This window comes from Nerophis lumbriciformis, linkage group LG08, assembly GCF_033978685.3.
Source record: "Nerophis lumbriciformis linkage group LG08, RoL_Nlum_v2.1, whole genome shotgun sequence".
Taxonomy (NCBI): Eukaryota; Metazoa; Chordata; class Actinopteri; order Syngnathiformes; family Syngnathidae; genus Nerophis; species Nerophis lumbriciformis.
In genome coordinates this window covers 50,932,501-50,953,108 of record NC_084555.2, presented here as the reverse complement: position 1 = coordinate 50,953,108, position 20,608 = coordinate 50,932,501, and the positions used below count along the sequence as shown (strand labels likewise).

The window sequence follows — 20,608 nt, the reverse complement described above, 5'->3', positions numbered from 1 at the left end:
AGTTTGTCTGTTTATTTCTATTCTGAATGTTGCTAGGTCGGGTTTGGTATTGGAATTGGAATTGCATTGTTATGGTATTGTTGTGTATTGTGTAAAAAAGAAACAAATAGATGAATTTTGGTGTAGAGAAGCATTCACACAATTATATAAATTGTTTTAAGTAGACTTACAGTCAAACCATTATATTTACAAAATTTTACTGTAAAATATTTTTTTTTTTGTTTTTTTTTACAACATTTTACGGTAAATGGAATTTCCCCCAGGGATCATTAAAGTACTTTCTATTATATTCTAAGAAACAATTCCTGAGGGAATTGTGTGTGAATGCTCCAATGCTGAAGTTGAAGAGGAATGCAGACAGAATGAAGTATGAATGTAAGAATAGATTGAATGTTGAAAGGTTTGAATTTCCAGGAAAACGCGGAATTTGGTTTGGAACTTGGGAAAGTGTTAGTTTGAATGTCCAGGATGAGTGGAATGTGTTGATGTTGGAATCGTTTGAATAGCTTCAAAAATGTGGGAATTGTGGGAGTGGACAATTAATTTTGAACGGGGAAAATGTCCCTGAAAACTGGGAATTCTTGGAAATTAAATTGTTAAAAGGAGAGCACACCATTTTGAACAAGCTGAATATTTTGGAGTTGGAACGGCTTCAATCGGATGAAAAATGTGGGAGTTGCGGAACTTTGAAAAATGTCCCATTCATTTCAATGGGAAATTCATGGAATTTTGAGAATTTTGGAAATTTTTTGGAAAATGTTAAAAGACTTGAATGTTTTGACGGTGGAACGGTTGAAGTGGGTTGACAAATGTGGGAGGAGTAGTCGCCAGAAAAAAGGGTCAAAAGAGGGTTTGAAAAAAAAAGGGAATTATTGGAAATTTTTGAAACTTGGAAAAAGGGTAGTTTAAATTTCCAGGATGGTGGAATGTGTTGAAGGTGGAATGGTTTGAATCGGTAGCAAAATTTTAAAATGGTGGAAGTTTGAAAAATGGCCAATTCATTTTGAATGGGAAGAATGTCCCGGAAAAGCTGGAATTCTGGGAAATCTGGGAAATTTTTGGAATTTGTCAAGGGAAAGCCCGGGATTCCCAAATAGGCTGAACGGTTTGTCTGTTTATTTCTATTCTGAATGTTGCTAGGTCGGGTTTGGTATTGGAATTGGAATTGCATTGTTATGGTATTGTTGTGTATTGTGTAAAAAAGAAACAAATAGATGAATTTTGGCGTAGAGAAGCATTCACACAATTATATAAATTGTTTTAAGTAGACTTACAGTCAAACCATTATATTTACAAAATTTTACTGTAAAATATATTTTTTTTTTGTTTTTTTTTACAACATTTTACGGTAAATGGAATTTCCCCCAGGGATCATTAAAGTACTTTCTATTATATTCTAAGAAACAATTCCTGAGGGAATTGTGTGTGAATGCTCCAATGCTGAAGTTGAAGAGGAATGCAGACAGAATGAAGTATGAATGTAAGAATAGATTGAATGTTGAAAAGTTTGAATTTCCAGGAAAACGCGGAATTTGGTTTGGAACTTGGGAAAGTGTTAGTTTGAATGTCCAGGATGAGTGGAATGTGTTGATGTTGGAATCGTTTGAATAGCTTCAAAAATGTGGGAATTGTGGGAGTGGACAATTAATTTTGAACGGGGAAAATGTCCCTGAAAACTGGGAATTCTTGGAAATTAAATTGTTAAAGGAGAGCACACCATTTTGAACAAGCTGAATATTTTGGAGTTGGAACGGCTTCAATCGGATGAAAAATGTGGGAGTTGTGGAACTTTGAAAAATGTCCCATTCATTTCAATGGGAAATTCATGGAATTTTGAGAATTTTGGAAATTTTTTGGAAAATGTTAAAAGACTTGAATGTTTTGACGGTAGAACGGTTGAAGTGGGTTGACAAATGTGGGAGGAGTAGTCGCCAGAAAAAAGGGTCAAAAGAGGGTTTGAAAAAAAAAAAGGGAATTATTGGAAATTTTTGGAACTTGGAAAAAGTGTAGTTTAAATTTCCAGGATAGTGGAATGTGTTGAAGGTGGAATGGTTTGAATCGGTAGCAAAATTTTAAAATGGTGGAAGTTTGAAAAATGGCCAATTCATTTTGAATGGGAAGAATGTCCCGGAAAAGCTGGAATTCTGGGAAATCTGGGAAATTTTTGGAATTTGTCAAGGGAAAGCCCGGGATTCCCAAATAGGCTGAACAGTTTGTCTGTTTATTTCTATTCTGAATGTTGCTAGGTCGGGTTTGGTATTGGAATTGGAATTGCATTGTTATGGTATTGTTGTGTATTGTGTAAAAAAGAAACAAATAGATGAATTTTGGTGTAGAGAAGCATTCACACAATTATATAAATTGTTTTAAGTAGACTTACAGTCAAACCATTATATTTACAAAATTTTACTGTAAAATATTTTTTTGTTTGTTTTTTTTTACAACATTTTACGGTAAATGGAATTTCCCCCAGGGATCATTAAAGTACTTTCTATTATATTCTAAGAAACAATTCCTGAGGGAATTGTGTGTGAATGCTCCAATGCTGAAGTTGAAGTGAAATGCAGACAGAATGAAGTATGAATGTAAGAATAGATTGAATGTTGAAAGGTTTGAATTTCCAGGAAAACGCGGAATTTGGTTTGGAACTTGGGAAAGTGTTAGTTTGAATGTCCAGTATGAGTGGAATGTGTTGATGTTGGAATCGTTTGAATAGCTTCAAAAATGTGGGAATTGTGGGAGTGGACAATTCATTTTGAACGGGGAAAATGTCCCTGAAAACTGTGAATTCTTGGAAATTAAATTGTTAAAAGGAGAGCACACCATTTTGAACAAGCTGAATATTTTGGAGTTGGAACGGCTTCAATCGGATGAAAAATGTGGGAGTTGCGGAACTTTGAAAAATGTCCCATTCATTTCAATGGGAAATTCATGGAATTTTGAGAATTTTGGAAATTTTTGGGAAAATGTTAAAAGACTTGAATGTTTTGACGGTGGAACGGTTGAAGTGGGTTGACAAATGTGGGAGGAGTAGTCGCCAGAAAAAAGGGTCAAAAGAGGGTTTGAAAAAAAAAGGGAATTATTGGAAATTTTTGAAACTTGGAAAAAGGGTAGTTTAAATTTCCAGGATGGTGGAATGTGTTGAAGGTGGAATGGTTTGAATCGGTAGCAAAATTTTAAAATGGTGGAAGTTTGAAAAATGGCCAATTCATTTTGAATGGGAAGAATGTCCCGGAAAAGCTGGAATTCTGGGAAATCTGGGAAATTTTTGGAATTTGTCAAGGGAAAGTCCGGGATTCCCAAATAGGCTGAACAGTTTGTCTGTTTATTTCTATTCTGAATGTTGCTAGGTCGGGTTTGGTATTGGAATTGGAATTGCATTGTTATGGTATTGTTGTGTATTGTGTAAAAAAGAAACAAATAGATGAATTTTGGTGTAGAGAAGCATTCACACAATTATATAAATTGTTTTAAGTAGACTTACAGTCAAACCATTATATTTACAAAATTTTACTGTAAAATATATTTTTTTTGTTTTTTTTTACAACATTTTACGGTAAATGGAAAGACCGTACCACTTGGGGTTTTTTTGGGGTGGGTGGTTGGGGGGCAGGTTTAGGGAAAAAGCTGGCAGCTGAGTTGCCAGAATGTTTGTTTTAAATTGACATTGTTTTTTACAACATGATATTGTTCATGGAAAAACAGTACATCCATCCATCCATTTACTACCGTTTGTCCCGTTCGGGGTCACCGGGGTGATTCTGGTAACTTACTTACTTAAAAACAAATGTACCGTCTTTCCATTTACAGTAATACACCTGTAAAAACAACAACCGTAGATTTTACAGTCAAAAACCTGGCAGCTCAGTCAGCCCTTGTGGGTAACTCTGTGTGATAATTCATTTATTTGTCCTAATATTTTGGGGAGCTACTGGCTGGTCTCTGTTGTTACTAACTCATAGTGGCTTTCACACGAGTCCACTGTCTATCGGTCGCCCCCTGGTGGTTGGCTGACTGTTGCTCGTGAACATGCTTGCTCGGAAATGCAGCCTGCACTTTTTTGGCGGAATTTTGCCTATTGTTCATAATCATTAGGAAAGATATGACCACAAATGGACTTTTGCATGCATTCTGTCTTGTAAATCGAAGTCCGCTACAAATGGGCAGAGGTGGGACCAAGTCATTGTTTTGCAAGTCACAAGTAAGTCTCAAGTCTTAATTTGCCCTCAAGTCCGAGTCAAGTCCCGAGTCAAGACAGGCAAGCCCCGAGTCAAGTCCAAAGTCAACACTGGAAAGTCTCAAGTCAAGTCCTAAGTCCTGCATTTTGAGTTTCGAGTCCTTTCAAGTCCTTTTAACCACAGACTAATATATTAACACAGATTGTGTAGGCTTTTCAAACGCTGTATTTATTTATTAAAACAAGTGCATTTTAAATTGCAGGAAAGAAAATTGTGCTGACATTGCACTTTATAATAGCACTATTAACCAGTCATTTTAAACATTAACTCATTCCTTTACAGAACAAACACATTGAAAAATAAAGTGCAAATTACTTATTTGTACAAAAGTGTTAACATTGAAAAAACATGACATATACGTGAACATAACAAAAAAGTTGTACTTTTTATATGTCAGGGCCCTATGCTGCATTGCATTTGCAAAAGACCAAATTAGCCAAGAGTCTGTCAGTCATTTGTGCACGATGGGGGCGTAGTATGATGCCACCATGGCTGAAAACTCGCTCCACTGGAGCACTGGAGGCAGGCACTGCCAAGACTCTCATGGCCACTCGGAACAGTGAAGGAAGAGTCTTCATGTTCAATGCCCAGAACAAAAGGGGGGAGAGAGTTGTTTTGGGTTGGTGCACTACTTGTAAGTGTATCTTGTGTTTTTTATGTTGATTTAATTAAAAAAAGAAAAAAGAAAAAATTATTTCTTGTGCGGCCCAATACCAATCGATCCACGGACCAGTACCGGGCCGCGGCCCGGTGGTTGGGGACCACTGAGGTAAACAACCAACAGTATGTCAGAAAGCTAGCTAAAACGGTACACATATTCATAATATAGTATACATTTTAACTGACCTTTATTTTACTATTTTTGTCTTTTTTTAGGTGGCTAAAATACGCGGTGCTGCTGACCGCCGTCTAACGTTACGTGTGATATATTGACTAACGTAACCCTGCTTAAAAAAAATCTCCGAACAAAAAGTATGAATAAGGTAGTGAACTGCAACAGATTCCCGTGTTTGCAATAACGTTATAACGTTAGCAGTGAGTTTACAGCCTCACTGATTTAACTACACAGCAAATAAAAGTCACGTTACTTAGCCAATAAACGTTATCTTACATTCAAAACTTACCGTTCTTTGTGCAACTTCAAATGCCGGACGAAGTTGGAAGTTGTTGCCTCTCCATCAGTAATTTTCGAACCGCATGTGTTGCATACTGCAAACCGTTTTGTGTTGACCACTTCGTAATTTTTATACCCAAACAAAATTATTTCAGGTATCATTTTTTGTTCACTGGCGTGTGGTTTGGACATGTCTTCTTCGTTGGTTGTCCTGCAATTTGATTGGATGAATGCTGTGTGATGAAAACAAAGTAGATCTAATTTGATTGGCTGTTGTACTGAGACCACACCAGCTGACACACGCAACGCTGATAGACAAGTACACGATGAAAAATACGGAGCGCTCCCGAATAACTTTTTCATCTTTGGGTTTTGGGGAAAGTAGCAAGTCATGTCAAGTCATGTCAATTCAAAAGGCTCAAGTCCAAGTGAAGTCACAAGTCATTGATGTTAAAGTCTAAGTCGAGTTGCAAGTCTTTTTACATTTTGTCAAGTCGAGTCTAAAGTCATCAAATTCATGACTCGAGTCTGACTCGAGTCCAAGTCATGTGACTCGAGTCCACACCTCTGCAAATGGGAGGTCCTCTATTTAAATGTTAAAGTTAAAGTGCCCATGATTGTCACACACACAAACACTAGGTGTGGCGAAATTATTCTCTGGTTAGTTTGAAGCCGAAACGACAAACGCGCTCAGAGGACATAATGTTTGAAGAGAAGTGACCGGTTTATAAAGAAAATTTGTTTTGAAGGGGAAATTGCAAACTTCCTGTTGATTTTTGCTGAGGGTTGTCAATCTATGAAAAGTAGGTCTAAGTGAGACCTACATAGAGGTTTTTGTTTCATGTCTCTCTGACTTTCCCAGTGGGAGTTACAGGCAGTTTTGTCATTTTTTTTCTTCCGAGGAGCAGTTTTTTCTGCGTTTTATTAAAAAAATTGCGGTAGAGCACAATTTTGAGATTTGGAGTTAGGTTTTTTCATTAAATCACAATTCTAGCCAGTCCTGATGTGTGTGTTCAGTTTGGTGAGTTTTGAAGCATGTTAAGGGGGTCAAATTACAGCTCAAAGAGGCAAAAGTGACTGTTTTTAGTACTTTTTTGTCTTGAAGGGGGAATTGCCAACTTCCTGTTGATTTTTGCCCGAGAATATACCATTATGAAATGTAGGTCTAAGTCACACCTACATAAAGGTTTTTGTTTCATGTCTCTCCGACCTTCCTAGTGGGAGTTACAGGCAGTCTAGTTGCTTTTTTTCGTAGGGGGCACTAGAGCGCAATTTTGAGTTTTGAGGTTTGGTTTTTTGATAAAAAGTTTTGCCGTATATTACTGGTGTGTGTTTTGAAGTATGTTAAGGGGGTCAAATTACAGCGCAAAGTTGCGGAAGAATAATAATAATAATAATAATAATAATAAAACCTTAGAAATTCAATAGGTCCTTATGGCCCATTGCAAAAGGACTCCCGAAGTGACCTATCACCCTTGATAGGTCAAATATAAAGATAAACTAGAACTAGCCTAATAGCTGGAACTAGCACGCATATATCTAAAAAAAAAAGGCTTTTTTAAAAGCATCCACAGTCTGCGGTGCCCTCAGGTGGTCAGGGAGAGCGTTCCACAGACTGGGAGCGGCGGAGCAGAAAAGTTGAGTTAAGTTAAAGTAGCAATGATTGTCACACACACACACACTAGGTGTGGCGAAATTATTCTCTGGTTAGTTTGAAGCCGAAACGACAAACGCGCTCAGAGGAGATAATGCTTGAAGAGAAGTGACCGGTTTATAAAAAAAATTTGTTTTGAAGGGGAAATTGCAAACTTCCTGTTGATTTTTGCTGAGGGTTGTCAATCTATGAAAAGTAGGTCTAAGTGAGACCTACATAGAGGTTTTTGTTTCATGTCTCTCTGACTTTCCCAGTGGGAGTTACAGGCAGTTTTGTCATTTTTATCTTCCGAGGATCAGTTTTTTCTGCGTTTTATTACAAAAATTGCGGTAGAGCACAATTTTGAGATTTGGAGTTAGGTTTTTTCATTAAATCACAATTTTAGCCAGTCCTGATGTGTGTGTTCAGTTTGGTGAGTTTTGAAGCATGTTAAGGGGGTCAAATTACAGCTCAAAGAGGCAAAAGTGACTGTTTTTAGTACTTTTTTGTCTTGAAGGGGGAATTGCCAACTTCCTGTTGATTTTTGCCCGAGAATATACTATTATGAAATGTAGGTCTAAGTCACACCTACATAAAGGTTTTTGTTTCATGTCTCTCTGACTTTCCCAGTGGGAGTTACAGGCAGTTTTGTCATTTTTTTCTTCCGAGGACCAGTTTTTTTCTGCGTTTTATTAAAAAATTGCGGTAGAGCACAATTTTGAGATTTGGAGTTAGGTTTTTTCATTAAATCACAATTTTAGCCAGTCCTGATGTGTGTGTTCAGTTTGGTGAGTTTTGAAGCATGTTAAGGGGGTCAAATTACAGCTCAAAGAGGCAAAAGTGACTGTTTTTAGTACTTTTTTGTCTTGAAGGGGGAATTGCCAACTTCCTGTTGATTTTTGCCCGAGAATATACCATTATGAAATGTAGGTCTAAGTCACACCTACATAAAGGTTTTTGTTTCATGTCTCTCCGACCTTCCTAGTGGGAGTTACAGGCAGTCTAGTTGTTTTTTTTCGTAGGGGGCACTAGAGCGCAATTTTGAGTTTTGAGGTTTGGTTTTTTGATAAAAAGTTTTGCCGTATATTACTGATGTGTGTTTTGAAGTATGTTAAGGGGGTCAAATTACAGCGCAAAGTTGCGGAAGAATAATAATAATAATAATAATAATAATAAAACCTTAGAAATTCAATAGGTCCTTATGGCCCATTGCAAAAGGACTCCCGAAGTGACCTATCACCCTTGATAGGTCAAATATAAAGATAAACTAGAACTAGCCTAATAGCTGGAACTAGCACGCATATATCTAAAAAAAAAAGGCTTTTTTAAAAGCATCCACAGTCTGCGGTGCCCTCAGGTGGTCAGGGAGAGCGTTCCACAGACTGGGAGCGGCGGAGCAGAAAAGTTGAGTTAAGTTAAAGTAGCAATGATTGTCACACACACACACACTAGGTGTGGCGAAATTATTCTCTGGTTAGTTTGAAGCCGAAACGACAAACGCGCTCAGAGGAGATAATGCTTGAAGAGAAGTGACCGGTTTATAAAAAAAATTTGTTTTGAAGGGGAAATTGCAAACTTCCTGTTGATTTTTGCCGAGGGTTGTCAATCTATGAAAAGTAGGTCTAAGTGAGACCTACATAGAGGTTTTTGTTTCATGTCCCTCTGACTTTCCCAGTGGGAGTTACAGGCAGTTTTGTCATTTTTTTCTTCCGAGGATCAGTTTTTTCTGCGTTTTATTACAAAAATTGCGGTAGAGCACAATTTTGAGATTTGGAGTTAGGTTTTTTCATTAAATCACAATTTTAGCCAGTCCTGATGTGTGTGTTCAGTTTGGTGAGTTTTGAAGCATGTTAAGGGGGTCAAATTACAGCTCAAAGAGGCAAAAGTGACTGTTTTTAGTACTTTTTTGTCTTGAAGGGGGAATTGCCAACTTCCTGTTGATTTTTGCCCGAGAATATACTATTATGAAATGTAGGTCTAAGTCACACCTACATAAAGGTTTTTGTTTCATGTCTCTCTGACTTTCCCAGTGGGAGTTACAGGCAGTTTTGTCATTTTTTTTCTTCCGAGGAGCAGTTTTTTCTGCGTTTTATTAAAACAATTGCGGTAGAGCACAATTTTGAGATTTGGAGTTAGGTTTTTTCATTAAATCACAATTTTAGCCAGTCCTGATGTGTGTGTTCAGTTTGGTGAGTTTTGAAGCGTGTTAAGGGGGTCAAATTACAGCTCAAAGAGGCAAAAGTGACTGTTTTTAGTACTTTTTTGTCTTGAAGGGGGAATTGCCAACTTCCTGTTGATTTTTGCCCGAGAATATACTATTACGAAATGTAGGTCTAAGTCACACCTACATAAAGGTTTTTGTTTCATGTCTCTCCGACCTTCCTAGTGGGAGTTACAGGCAGTCTAGTTTTTTTTTTTCGTAGGGGGCGCTAGAGCGCAATTTTGAGTTTTGAGGTTTGGTTTTTTGATAAAAAGTTTTGCCGTATATTACTGATGAGTGTGTGTAAAATTTGGTGAGTTTTGAAGTATGTTAAGGGGGTCAAATTACAGCGCAAAGTTGCGGAAGAATAATAATAATAATAATAATAATAATAAAACCTTAGAAATTCAATAGGTCCTTATGGCCCATTGCAAAAGGACTCCCGAAGTGACCTATCACCCTTGATAGGTCAAATATAAAGATAAACTAGAACTAGCCTAATAGCTGGAACTAGCACGCATATATCTAAAAAAAAAAGGCTTTTTTAAAAGCATCCACAGTCTGCGGTGCCCTCAGGTGGTCAGGGAGAGCGTTCCACAGACTGGGAGCGGCGGAGCAGAAAAGTTGAGTTAAGTTAAAGTAGCAATGATTGTCACACACACACACACTAGGTGTGGCGAAATTATTCTCTGGTTAGTTTGAAGCCGAAACGACAAACGCGCTCAGAGGACATAATGTTTGAAGAGAAGTGACCGGTTTATAAAGAAAATTTGTTTTGAAGGGGAAATTGCAAACTTCCTGTTGATTTTTGCTGAGGGTTGTCAATCTATGAAAAGTAGGTCTAAGTGAGACCTACATAGAGGTTTTTGTTTCATGTCTCTCTGACTTTCCCAGTGGGAGTTACAGGCAGTTTTGTCATTTTTTTTCTTCCGAGGAGCAGTTTTTTCTGCGTTTTATTAAAAAAATTGCGGTAGAGCACAATTTTGAGATTTGGAGTTAGGTTTTTTCATTAAATCACAATTCTAGCCAGTCCTGATGTGTGTGTTCAGTTTGGTGAGTTTTGAAGCATGTTAAGGGGGTCAAATTACAGCTCAAAGAGGCAAAAGTGACTGTTTTTAGTACTTTTTTGTCTTGAAGGGGGAATTGCCAACTTCCTGTTGATTTTTGCCCGAGAATATACCATTATGAAATGTAGGTCTAAGTCACACCTACATAAAGGTTTTTGTTTCATGTCTCTCCGACCTTCCTAGTGGGAGTTACAGGCAGTCTAGTTGCTTTTTTTCGTAGGGGGCACTAGAGCGCAATTTTGAGTTTTGAGGTTTGGTTTTTTGATAAAAAGTTTTGCCGTATATTACTGGTGTGTGTTTTGAAGTATGTTAAGGGGGTCAAATTACAGCGCAAAGTTGCGGAAGAATAATAATAATAATAATAATAATAAAACCTTAGAAATTCAATAGGTCCTTATGGCCCATTGCAAAAGGACTCCCGAAGTGACCTATCACCCTTGATAGGTCAAATATAAAGATAAACTAGAACTAGCCTAATAGCTGGAACTAGCACGCATATATCTAAAAAAAAAAGGCTTTTTTAAAAGCATCCACAGTCTGCGGTGCCCTCAGGTGGTCAGGGAGAGCGTTCCACAGACTGGGAGCGGCGGAGCAGAAAAGTTGAGTTAAGTTAAAGTAGCAATGATTGTCACACACACACACACTAGGTGTGGCGAAATTATTCTCTGGTTAGTTTGAAGCCGAAACGACAAACGCGCTCAGAGGAGATAATGCTTGAAGAGAAGTGACCGGTTTATAAAAAAAATTTGTTTTGAAGGGGAAATTGCAAACTTCCTGTTGATTTTTGCTGAGGGTTGTCAATCTATGAAAAGTAGGTCTAAGTGAGACCTACATAGAGGTTTTTGTTTCATGTCTCTCTGACTTTCCCAGTGGGAGTTACAGGCAGTTTTGTCATTTTTATCTTCCGAGGATCAGTTTTTTCTGCGTTTTATTACAAAAATTGCGGTAGAGCACAATTTTGAGATTTGGAGTTAGGTTTTTTCATTAAATCACAATTTTAGCCAGTCCTGATGTGTGTGTTCAGTTTGGTGAGTTTTGAAGCATGTTAAGGGGGTCAAATTACAGCTCAAAGAGGCAAAAGTGACTGTTTTTAGTACTTTTTTGTCTTGAAGGGGGAATTGCCAACTTCCTGTTGATTTTTGCCCGAGAATATACTATTATGAAATGTAGGTCTAAGTCACACCTACATAAAGGTTTTTGTTTCATGTCTCTCTGACTTTCCCAGTGGGAGTTACAGGCAGTTTTGTCATTTTTTTCTTCCGAGGACCAGTTTTTTTCTGCGTTTTATTAAAAAATTGCGGTAGAGCACAATTTTGAGATTTGGAGTTAGGTTTTTTCATTAAATCACAATTTTAGCCAGTCCTGATGTGTGTGTTCAGTTTGGTGAGTTTTGAAGCATGTTAAGGGGGTCAAATTACAGCTCAAAGAGGCAAAAGTGACTGTTTTTAGTACTTTTTTGTCTTGAAGGGGGAATTGCCAACTTCCTGTTGATTTTTGCCCGAGAATATACCATTATGAAATGTAGGTCTAAGTCACACCTACATAAAGGTTTTTGTTTCATGTCTCTCCGACCTTCCTAGTGGGAGTTACAGGCAGTCTAGTTGTTTTTTTTCGTAGGGGGCACTAGAGCGCAATTTTGAGTTTTGAGGTTTGGTTTTTTGATAAAAAGTTTTGCCGTATATTACTGATGTGTGTTTTGAAGTATGTTAAGGGGGTCAAATTACAGCGCAAAGTTGCGGAAGAATAATAATAATAATAATAATAATAATAAAACCTTAGAAATTCAATAGGTCCTTATGGCCCATTGCAAAAGGACTCCCGAAGTGACCTATCACCCTTGATAGGTCAAATATAAAGATAAACTAGAACTAGCCTAATAGCTGGAACTAGCACGCATATATCTAAAAAAAAAAGGCTTTTTTAAAAGCATCCACAGTCTGTGGTGCCCTCAGGTGGTCAGGGAGAGCGTTCCACAGACTGGGAGCGGCGGAGCAGAAAAGTTGAGTTAAGTTAAAGTAGCAATGATTGTCACACACACACACACTAGGTGTGGCGAAATTATTCTCTGGTTAGTTTGAAGCCGAAACGACAAACGCGCTCAGAGGAGATAATGTTTGAAGAGAAGTGACCGGTTTATAAAAAAAATTTGTTTTGAAGGGGAAATTGCAAACTTCCTGTTGATTTTTGCTGAGGGTTGTCAATCTATGAAAAGTAGGTCTAAGTGAGACCTACATAGAGGTTTTTGTTTCATGTCTCTCTGACTTTCCCAGTGGGAGTTACAGGCAGTTTTGTCATTTTTTTCTTCCGAGGAGCAGTTTTTTCTGCGTTTTATTAAAAAATTGCGGTAGAGCACAATTTTGAGATTTGGAGTAAGGTTTTTTCATTAAATCACAATTGTAGCCAGTCCTGATGTGTGTGTTCAGTTTGGTGAGTTTTGAAGCATGTTAAGGGGGTCAAATTACAGCTCAAAGAGGCAAAAGTGACTGTTTTTAGTACTTTTTTGTCTTGAAGGGGGAATTGCCAACTTCCTGTTGATTTTTGCCCGAGAATATACTATTATGAAATGTAGGTCTAAGTCACACCTACATAAAGGTTTTTGTTTCATGTCTCTCTGACTTTCCCAGTGGGAGTTACAGGCAGTTTTGTCATTTTTTTCTTCCGAGGGGCAGTTTTTTCTGCGTTTTATTAAAAAAATTGCGGTAGAGCACAATTTTGAGATTTGGAGTTAGGTTTTTTCATTAAATCACAATTTTAGCCAGTCCTGATGTGTGTGTTCAGTTTGGTGAGTTTTGAAGCATGTTAAGGAGGTCAAATTACAGCTCAAAGAGGCAAAAGTGACTGTTTTTAGTACTTTTTTGTCTTGAAGGGGGAATTGCCAACTTCCTGTTGATTTTTGCCCGAGAATATACTATTATGAAATGTAGGTCTAAGTCACACCTACATAAAGGTTTTTGTGGGAGTTACAGGCAGTCTAGTTTTTTTTTTTTCGTAGGGGGCGCTAGAGCGCAGTCTTGAGTTTTGAGGTTTGGTTTTTTGATAAAAAGTTTTGCCGTATATTACTGATGTGTGTGTAAAATTTGGTGAGTTTTGAAGTATGTTAAGGGGGTCAAATTACAGCGCAAAGTTGCGGAATAATAATAATAATAATAACTTAGAAATTCAATAGGTCCTTATGTCCCATTGCATAAGGACTCCCTGTGGGAGTCCTTTTGCAATGGGCCATTGCGGGCCCTAATAATAATAAAACCTTAGAAATTCAATAGGTCCTTATGGCCCATTGCAAAAGGACTCCCGAAGTGACCCTTGATAGGTCAAATATAAAGATAAACTAGAACTAGCCTAATAGCTGGAACTAGCACGCATATATCTAAAAAAAAAAGGCTTTTTTAAAAGCATCCACAGTCTGTGGTGCCCTCAGGTGGTCAGGGAGAGCGTTCCACAGACTGGGAGCGGCGGCGCAGAAAAGTTGAGTTAAGTTAAAGTAGCAATGATTGTCACACACACACCAGGTGTGGCGAAATTATCCTCTGCATTTGACCCATCACTCTTGATCACCCCCCTGGGAGGTGAGGGAAGCAGTGAGCAGCAGCGGTGGCCGCGCCCGGGAATCATTTTTGGTGATTTAACCCCCAATTCCAACCCTTGATCCCGAGTGCCAAGCAGGGAGGTAATGACTCCCATTTTTATAGTCTTTGGTATGACTCGGCCGGGGTTTGAACTCACGACCTAGCCATCTCAGGGCGGACACTCTAACCACAAGGCCACTGAGCATGTCTAGGCAACTCCCATAAAATCCAATAAATAACCATTCAAAAAGGGCCAACAATACTCCATTTACATTCCATGCTTGGAATAGTAACCACATATTAGTGATATTGTTAATATAAGCGCTAACGCAGACAGACTATTTATAGCGGCGTCGTGATCACTTCCGTGTGTCCCTATGTTTACATCATCATCTGCTCCGCCGCTCCCAGTCTGTGGAACGCTCTCCCTGACCACCGTGCTAGTTCTAGCTATTAGGCTGTTCTAGTTTTTATTTTTATTTATTTGTTTTATCTTTTTTTCTTTTTTAATACACTGTAGCACTTTGAGGTTGTTTGCTCAATGTAAAGTGATTTTTACAAATAAAATGTATTATTATTATTATTATTTATTTATTTGCTTGGCATACACATAATGGATGTCTGAAACAATGTCTTGCATACTAAATCATGTTTGGAACTTTATTAGTATTTTTTAACGCAAAGCTTCTTATTTTGAAATTCCTTTAAAAAGGCATATTTTTTGTTAAAATTGTACTGTCTTGGGGTTCAAGCACCGCTGTTTTGTTTTGTTTTTTAGTTAACTAAACATGGAACAAATGCCAATGTAAAAACATATTTAAGCTACGACCAATGGGAGACCGGGCTTTCTGCTCCGCCGTTCCCAGTCTGTGGATCGCTCTCCCTGACCACCTGAGGGCACCACAGACGGAGGATGCTTTTAAAAAAAAAAAAAAAAAAAGCTTTTTTTTTTTTTTTTTTTTTTTTTTTTTTTTTAGATATATGCGTGCTAGTTCTAGCTATTAGGCTGTTCTAGTTTTTATTTTTATTTATTTGTTTTATCTTTTTTTTTTTTTTAATACACTGTAGCACTTTGAGGTCGTTTGCTCAATGTAAAGTGATTTTTACAAATAAAATGTATTATTATTATTATTATTTATTTATTTGTTTGGCATACACATAATGGATGTCTGAAACAATGTCTTGCATACTAAGTCATGTTTGGAACTTTATTAGTATTTTTTTAACGCAAAGCTTCTTATTTTGAAATTCTTTTAAAAAGGCATGTTTTTTGTTAAAATTGTACTGTCTTGGGAGTCAATTCTGGTAACTTACTTACTTAAAAACAAATGTACCATATTTCCATTTACAGTTATACACCTTTAAAAATCCATCTGTTTTGTTTTGTTTTGTTTTGTTTTTTAGTTAACTAAGCATGGAACAAATGCCAATGTAAAAACATATTTAAGCTACGAACAATGGGAGACCGGGCTTTCTGCTCCGCCGCTCCCAGTCTGTGGAACGCTCTCCCTGACCACCTGAGGGCACCACAGACGGTGGATGCTTTTTTAAAAAGCCTTTTTTTTTTTTATATATATATGCGTGCTAGTTCTAGCTATTAGGCTGTTCTAGTTTTTATTTTTATTTATTTGTTTTATCTTTTTTTTTTTTTTTAATAGACTGTAGCACTTTGAGGTTGTTTGCTCAATGTAAAGTGATTTTTACAAATAAAATCTATTATTATTATTATTATTTATTTATTTGTTTGGCATACACATAATGGATGTCTGAAACAATGTATTGCATACTAAATCATGTTTGGAACTTTATTAGAATTTTTTAACGCAAAGCTTCTTATTTTGAAATTCTTCTAAAAAGGCATATTTTTTGTTAAAATTGTACTGTCTTGGGAGTCAATTCTGCCAACTTACTTACTTAAAAACAAATGTACCATATTTCCATTTACAGTTATACACCTTTAAAAATCCATCTGTTTTGTTGTGTTTTGTTTTTTTTAGTTAACTAAGCATGGAACAAATGCCAATGTAAAAACATATTTAAGCTACGAACAATGGGAGACCGGGCTTTCTGCTCCGCCGCTCCCAGTCTGTGGAACGCTCTCCCTGACCACCTGAGGGTACCACAGACTGTGGATGCTTTTTTTTTTTAAAAGCTTAAAAACCCTTCTTTTTTTTAGATATATGCGTGCTAGTTCTAGCTACTAGGCTGTTCTAGTTTTTATTTTTATTATCTTTTTGTTTTTTTTAATACACTGTAGCACTTTGAGGTTGTTTGCTCAATGTAAAGTGATTTTTACAAATAAAATCTATTATTATTATTTATTTATTTATTTGTTTGGCATACACATAATGGATGTCTGAAACAATGTCTTGCATACTAAATCATGTTTGGAACTTTATTAGTATTTTTTAACGCAAAGCTTCTTATTTTGAAGTCCTTCTTTTAAAAAGGCATATTTTTTGTTAAAATTGTACTGTCTTGGGGTTCAAGCACCGCTGCTTTGTTTTGTTTTTTAGTTAACTAAGCATGGAACAAATGCCAATGTAAAAACATATTTAAGCTACGAACAATGGGAGACCGGGCTTTCTGCTCCGCCGCTCCCAGTCTGTGGAACGCTCTCCCTGACCACCTGAGGGCACCACAGACGGTGGGTGCTTTTAAAAAAAAAAAAAAAAAGCCTTTTTTTTTTAGATATATGCGTGCTAGTTCTAGCTATTAGGCTGTTCTAGTTTTTATTTTTATTTATTTGTATTATCTTTTTCTTTTCTTTTTTAATACACTGTAGCACTTTGAGGTTGTTTGCTCAATGTAAAGTGATTTTTACAAATAAAATCTATTATTATTATTATTATTATTTATTTATTTGTTTGGCATACACATAATGGATGTCTGAAACAATGTCTTGCATACTAAATCATGTTTGGAACTCTATTAGTATTTTTTAACACAAAGCTTCTTATTTTGAAATTCTTCTAAAAAGGCATATTTTTTGTTAAAATTGTACTGTCTTGGGAGTCAATTCTGGTAACTTACTTACTTAAAAACAAATGTACCATATTTCCATTTACAGTTATACACCTTTAAAAATCCATCTGTTTTGTTTTGTTGTTTTGTTTTGTTTTGTTTTTTAGTTAACTAAGCATGGAACAAATGCCAATGTAAAAACATATTTAAGCTACGAACAATGGGAGACCGGGCTTTCTGCTCCGCCGCTCCCAGTCTGTGGAACGCTCTCCCTGACCACCTGAGGGCACTACAGACGGTGGATGCTTTTTTTTAAAGCCTTTTTTTTTTTTAGATATATGCGTGCTAGTTCTAGCTATTAGGCTGTTCTAGTTTTTATTTTTATTTATTTGTATTATCTTTTTTTTTTTTTTTTTAATACACTGTAGCACTTTGAGGTTGTTTGCTCAATGTAAAGTGATTTTTACAAATAAAATCTATTATTATTATTATTATTTATTCATTTGTTTGGCATACACATAATGGATGTCTGAAACAATGTCTTGCATACTAAGTCATGTTTGGAACTCTATTAGTATTTTTTAACGCAAAGCTTCTTATTTTGAAATTCTTCTAAAAAGGCATATTTTTTGTTAAAATTGTACTGTCTTGGGAGTCAATTCTGGCAACTTACTTACTTAAAAACAAATGTACCATATTTCCATTTACAGTTATACACCTTTAAAAATCCATCTGTTTTTTTTTTTGTTTTGTTTTTTAGTTAAGTAAGCATGGAACAAATGCCAATGTAAAAACATATTTAAGCTACGAACAATGGGAGACCGGGCTTTCTGCTCCGCCGCTCCCAGTCTATGGAGCGCTCTCCCTGACCACCTGAGGGCACCACAGACGCTGGATGCTTTTTTTTAAAAAGCCTTTTTTTTTTTAGATATATGCGTGCTAGTTCTAGCTATTAGGCTGTTCTAGTTTTTATTTTTATTTATTTGTATTATCTTTTTTTTTTTTTTTTTATACACTGTAGCACTTTGAGGTTGTTTGCTCAATGTAAAGTGATTTTTACAAATAAAATCTATTATTATTATTATTATTTATTTATTTGTTTGGCATACACATAATGGATGTCTGAAACAATGTCTTGCATACTAAGTCATGTTTGGAACTTTATTAGTATTTTTTAACGCAAAGCTTCTTATTTTGAAATTCTTCTAAAAAGGCATATTTTTTTGTTAAAATTGTACTGTCTTGGGAGTCAATTCTGGCAACTTACTTACTTAAAAACAAATGTACCATATTTCCATTTACAGTTATACACCTTTAAAAATCCATCTGTTTTGTTTTGTTTTGTTTTTTTAGTTAACTAAGCATGGAACAAATGCCAATGTAAAAACATATTTAAGCTACGAACAATGGGAGACCGGGCTTTCTGCTCCGCCGCTCCCAGTCTGTGGAACGCTCTCCCTGACCACCTGAGGGCACCACAGACGGTGGATGCTTTTTTTTTTTTAAGCCTTTTTTTTTAGATATATGCATGCTAGTTCTAGCTATTAGGCTGTTCTAGTTTTTATTTTTATTTATTTGTTTTATCTTTTTTTTTTTTTTTTTTTAATACACTGTAGCACTTTGAGGTTGTTTGCTCAATGTAAAGTGATTTTTACAAATAAAATCTATTATTATTATTATTATTATTATTTATTTATTTGTTTGGCATACACATAATGGATGTCTGAAACAATGTCTTGCATACTAAGTCATGTTTGGAACTTTATTACGGTAGTATTTTTTAACGCAAAGCTTCTTATTTTGAAATTCTTTTAAAAAGGCATGTTTTTTGTTAAAATTGTACTGTCTTGGGAGTCAATTCTGGTAACTTACTTACTTAAAAACAAAAGTACCATATTTCCATTTACAGTTATACACCTTTAAAAATCCATCTGTTTTTTTTTTTGTTTTTTGTTTTTAGTTAACTAAGCATGGAACAAATGCCAATGTAAAAACATATTTAAGTTACGAACAATGGGAGACCGGGCTTTCTGCTCCGCCGCTCCCAGTCTATGGAGCGCTCTCCCTAACCACCTGAGGGCACCACAGACGGTGGATGCTTTTTAAAAAAGCCTTCTTTTTTTTTTATATATGCGTGCTAGTTGTACCTATTAGGCTGTTCTAGTTTTTATTTTTATTTATTTGTATTATCATCCACATCAGACTGTGAATGTTTTTTAAAAAAAGGCTTAAAAACCCTTCTCTTTTTTTTTTAGATATATGCGTGCTAGTTCTAGCTATTAGGCTGTTCTAGTTTTTATTTTTATTATCTTTTTATTTTTTTTAATACACTGTAGCACTTTGAGGTTGTTTGCTCAATGTAAAGTGCTTTTACAAATAAAATATATTATTATTATAATTATTATTACAACTAAGCATGGAACAAATGCCAATGTAAAAACATATTTAAGCTACGAACAATGGGAGACCGGGCTTTCTGCTCCGCCGCTCCCAGTCTGTGGAACGCTCTCCCTGACCACCTGAGGGCACCACAGACGGTGGATGCTTTTTTAAAAAGCCGTTTTTTTTAGACATATGCGTGCTAGTTCTAGCTATTAGGCTGTTCTAGTTTTTATTTTTATTTATTTGTATGATTTTTTTATTTTTTTTAATACACTGTAGCACTTTGAGGTTGTTTGCTCAATGTAATAATAATAATAATAATAATACCTGGGATTTATATAGCGCTTTTCTAAATACCCAAATTCGCTTTACATGTGTGTGTGGGGGGAGGGACGATAAAAACAACTTTATTAGAAAAAATAAATAAATAAAACTTTATTAGAAAAAATAAATAAATAAAAATAAAAATAAATAATAAAGTGATTTTTACAAATAAAATCTATTATTATTATTATTATTTATTTATTTGTTTGGCATACACATAATGGATGTCTGAAACAATGTCATCTAGTTTTTATTTTTATTTATTTGTATTATCATCCACATCAGACTGTGGATGTTTTTAAAAAAAGGCTTAAAAACCCTTTTTTTTTTTTTAGATATATGCGTGCTAGTTCTAGCTATTAGGCTGTTCTAGTTTTTATTTTTATTATCTTTTTATTTTTTTTAATACACTGTAGCACTTTGAGGTTGTTTGCTCAATGTAAAGTGATTTTACAAATAAAATCTATTATTATTATAATTATTATTACAAGTGTATTTGATCGCGACTGCATGTTTTACATGTATACAAGCTGTACACGGACTACTCTCAGTGGAAAAGTATAGTACCTTGTTTAGATGCTCCAGCGCCAGCACGATCTCGCCGCTGTACAGCGCCACTTCCTGCTCCTTGAAGCGCACCCTCTGCACCAGGTGGGTGAAGAGCTCGCCGCCATTGACATAGTCTGCAAACAGCAAGTGAACATCACGTTTACAACGTTCCCCCTCGCCGGGTGGGCGGGTGGGCGGCGCTGACCGAGGATGAGGTGCAGCTTGGTGTCGGTCTGGAAGGCGTAGTGGAGCGTGACGAGGAACGGGGACTGGCGGATGTGCTCCAGCACCTGCCGCTCGGACCGCGTGTGCTCGGCGGTCTTGGCCTTCTGCACGATGGTGGCCTTCTTCAGGACCTTCATGGCGTACAGCTTGCCCGCGTCGTGGCCGCTCACTTTCCTCACGAGGAACACCTTGCCGTACGCTGCAACCAGGACGAGGAGGTCATTTGGGGAAGGAGTCGGGCGAGTGAAGCTTCTCGGCGAAGGACAGCTCACCTCCAGTGCCCAGCACCTTCAGGAGCTCAAAGTTCTCGATCCCCACACGCTCCACGTGGCCCGTCAGGTTAGCT

General features: G+C 36.5%; 1 protein-coding gene across 1 annotated transcript in view; it reads right to left on the bottom strand.

Moving 5' to 3' along the window:
- rps6ka5 (ribosomal protein S6 kinase, polypeptide 5) overlaps positions 1 to 20,608 on the bottom strand; it is a 97,417-nt gene that overhangs the window by 55,575 nt on the left and 21,234 nt on the right. The window contains exons 3-5 of the mRNA XM_061969177.1: positions 20,535 to 20,606; positions 20,243 to 20,461; positions 20,056 to 20,171 (exon numbers count right to left, since the gene is read on the bottom strand). Of these exons, the coding sequence (XP_061825161.1) occupies positions 20,056 to 20,171; positions 20,243 to 20,461; positions 20,535 to 20,606 (407 nt within the window). The remainder of the gene's footprint in view (positions 1 to 20,055; positions 20,172 to 20,242; positions 20,462 to 20,534; positions 20,607 to 20,608) is intronic.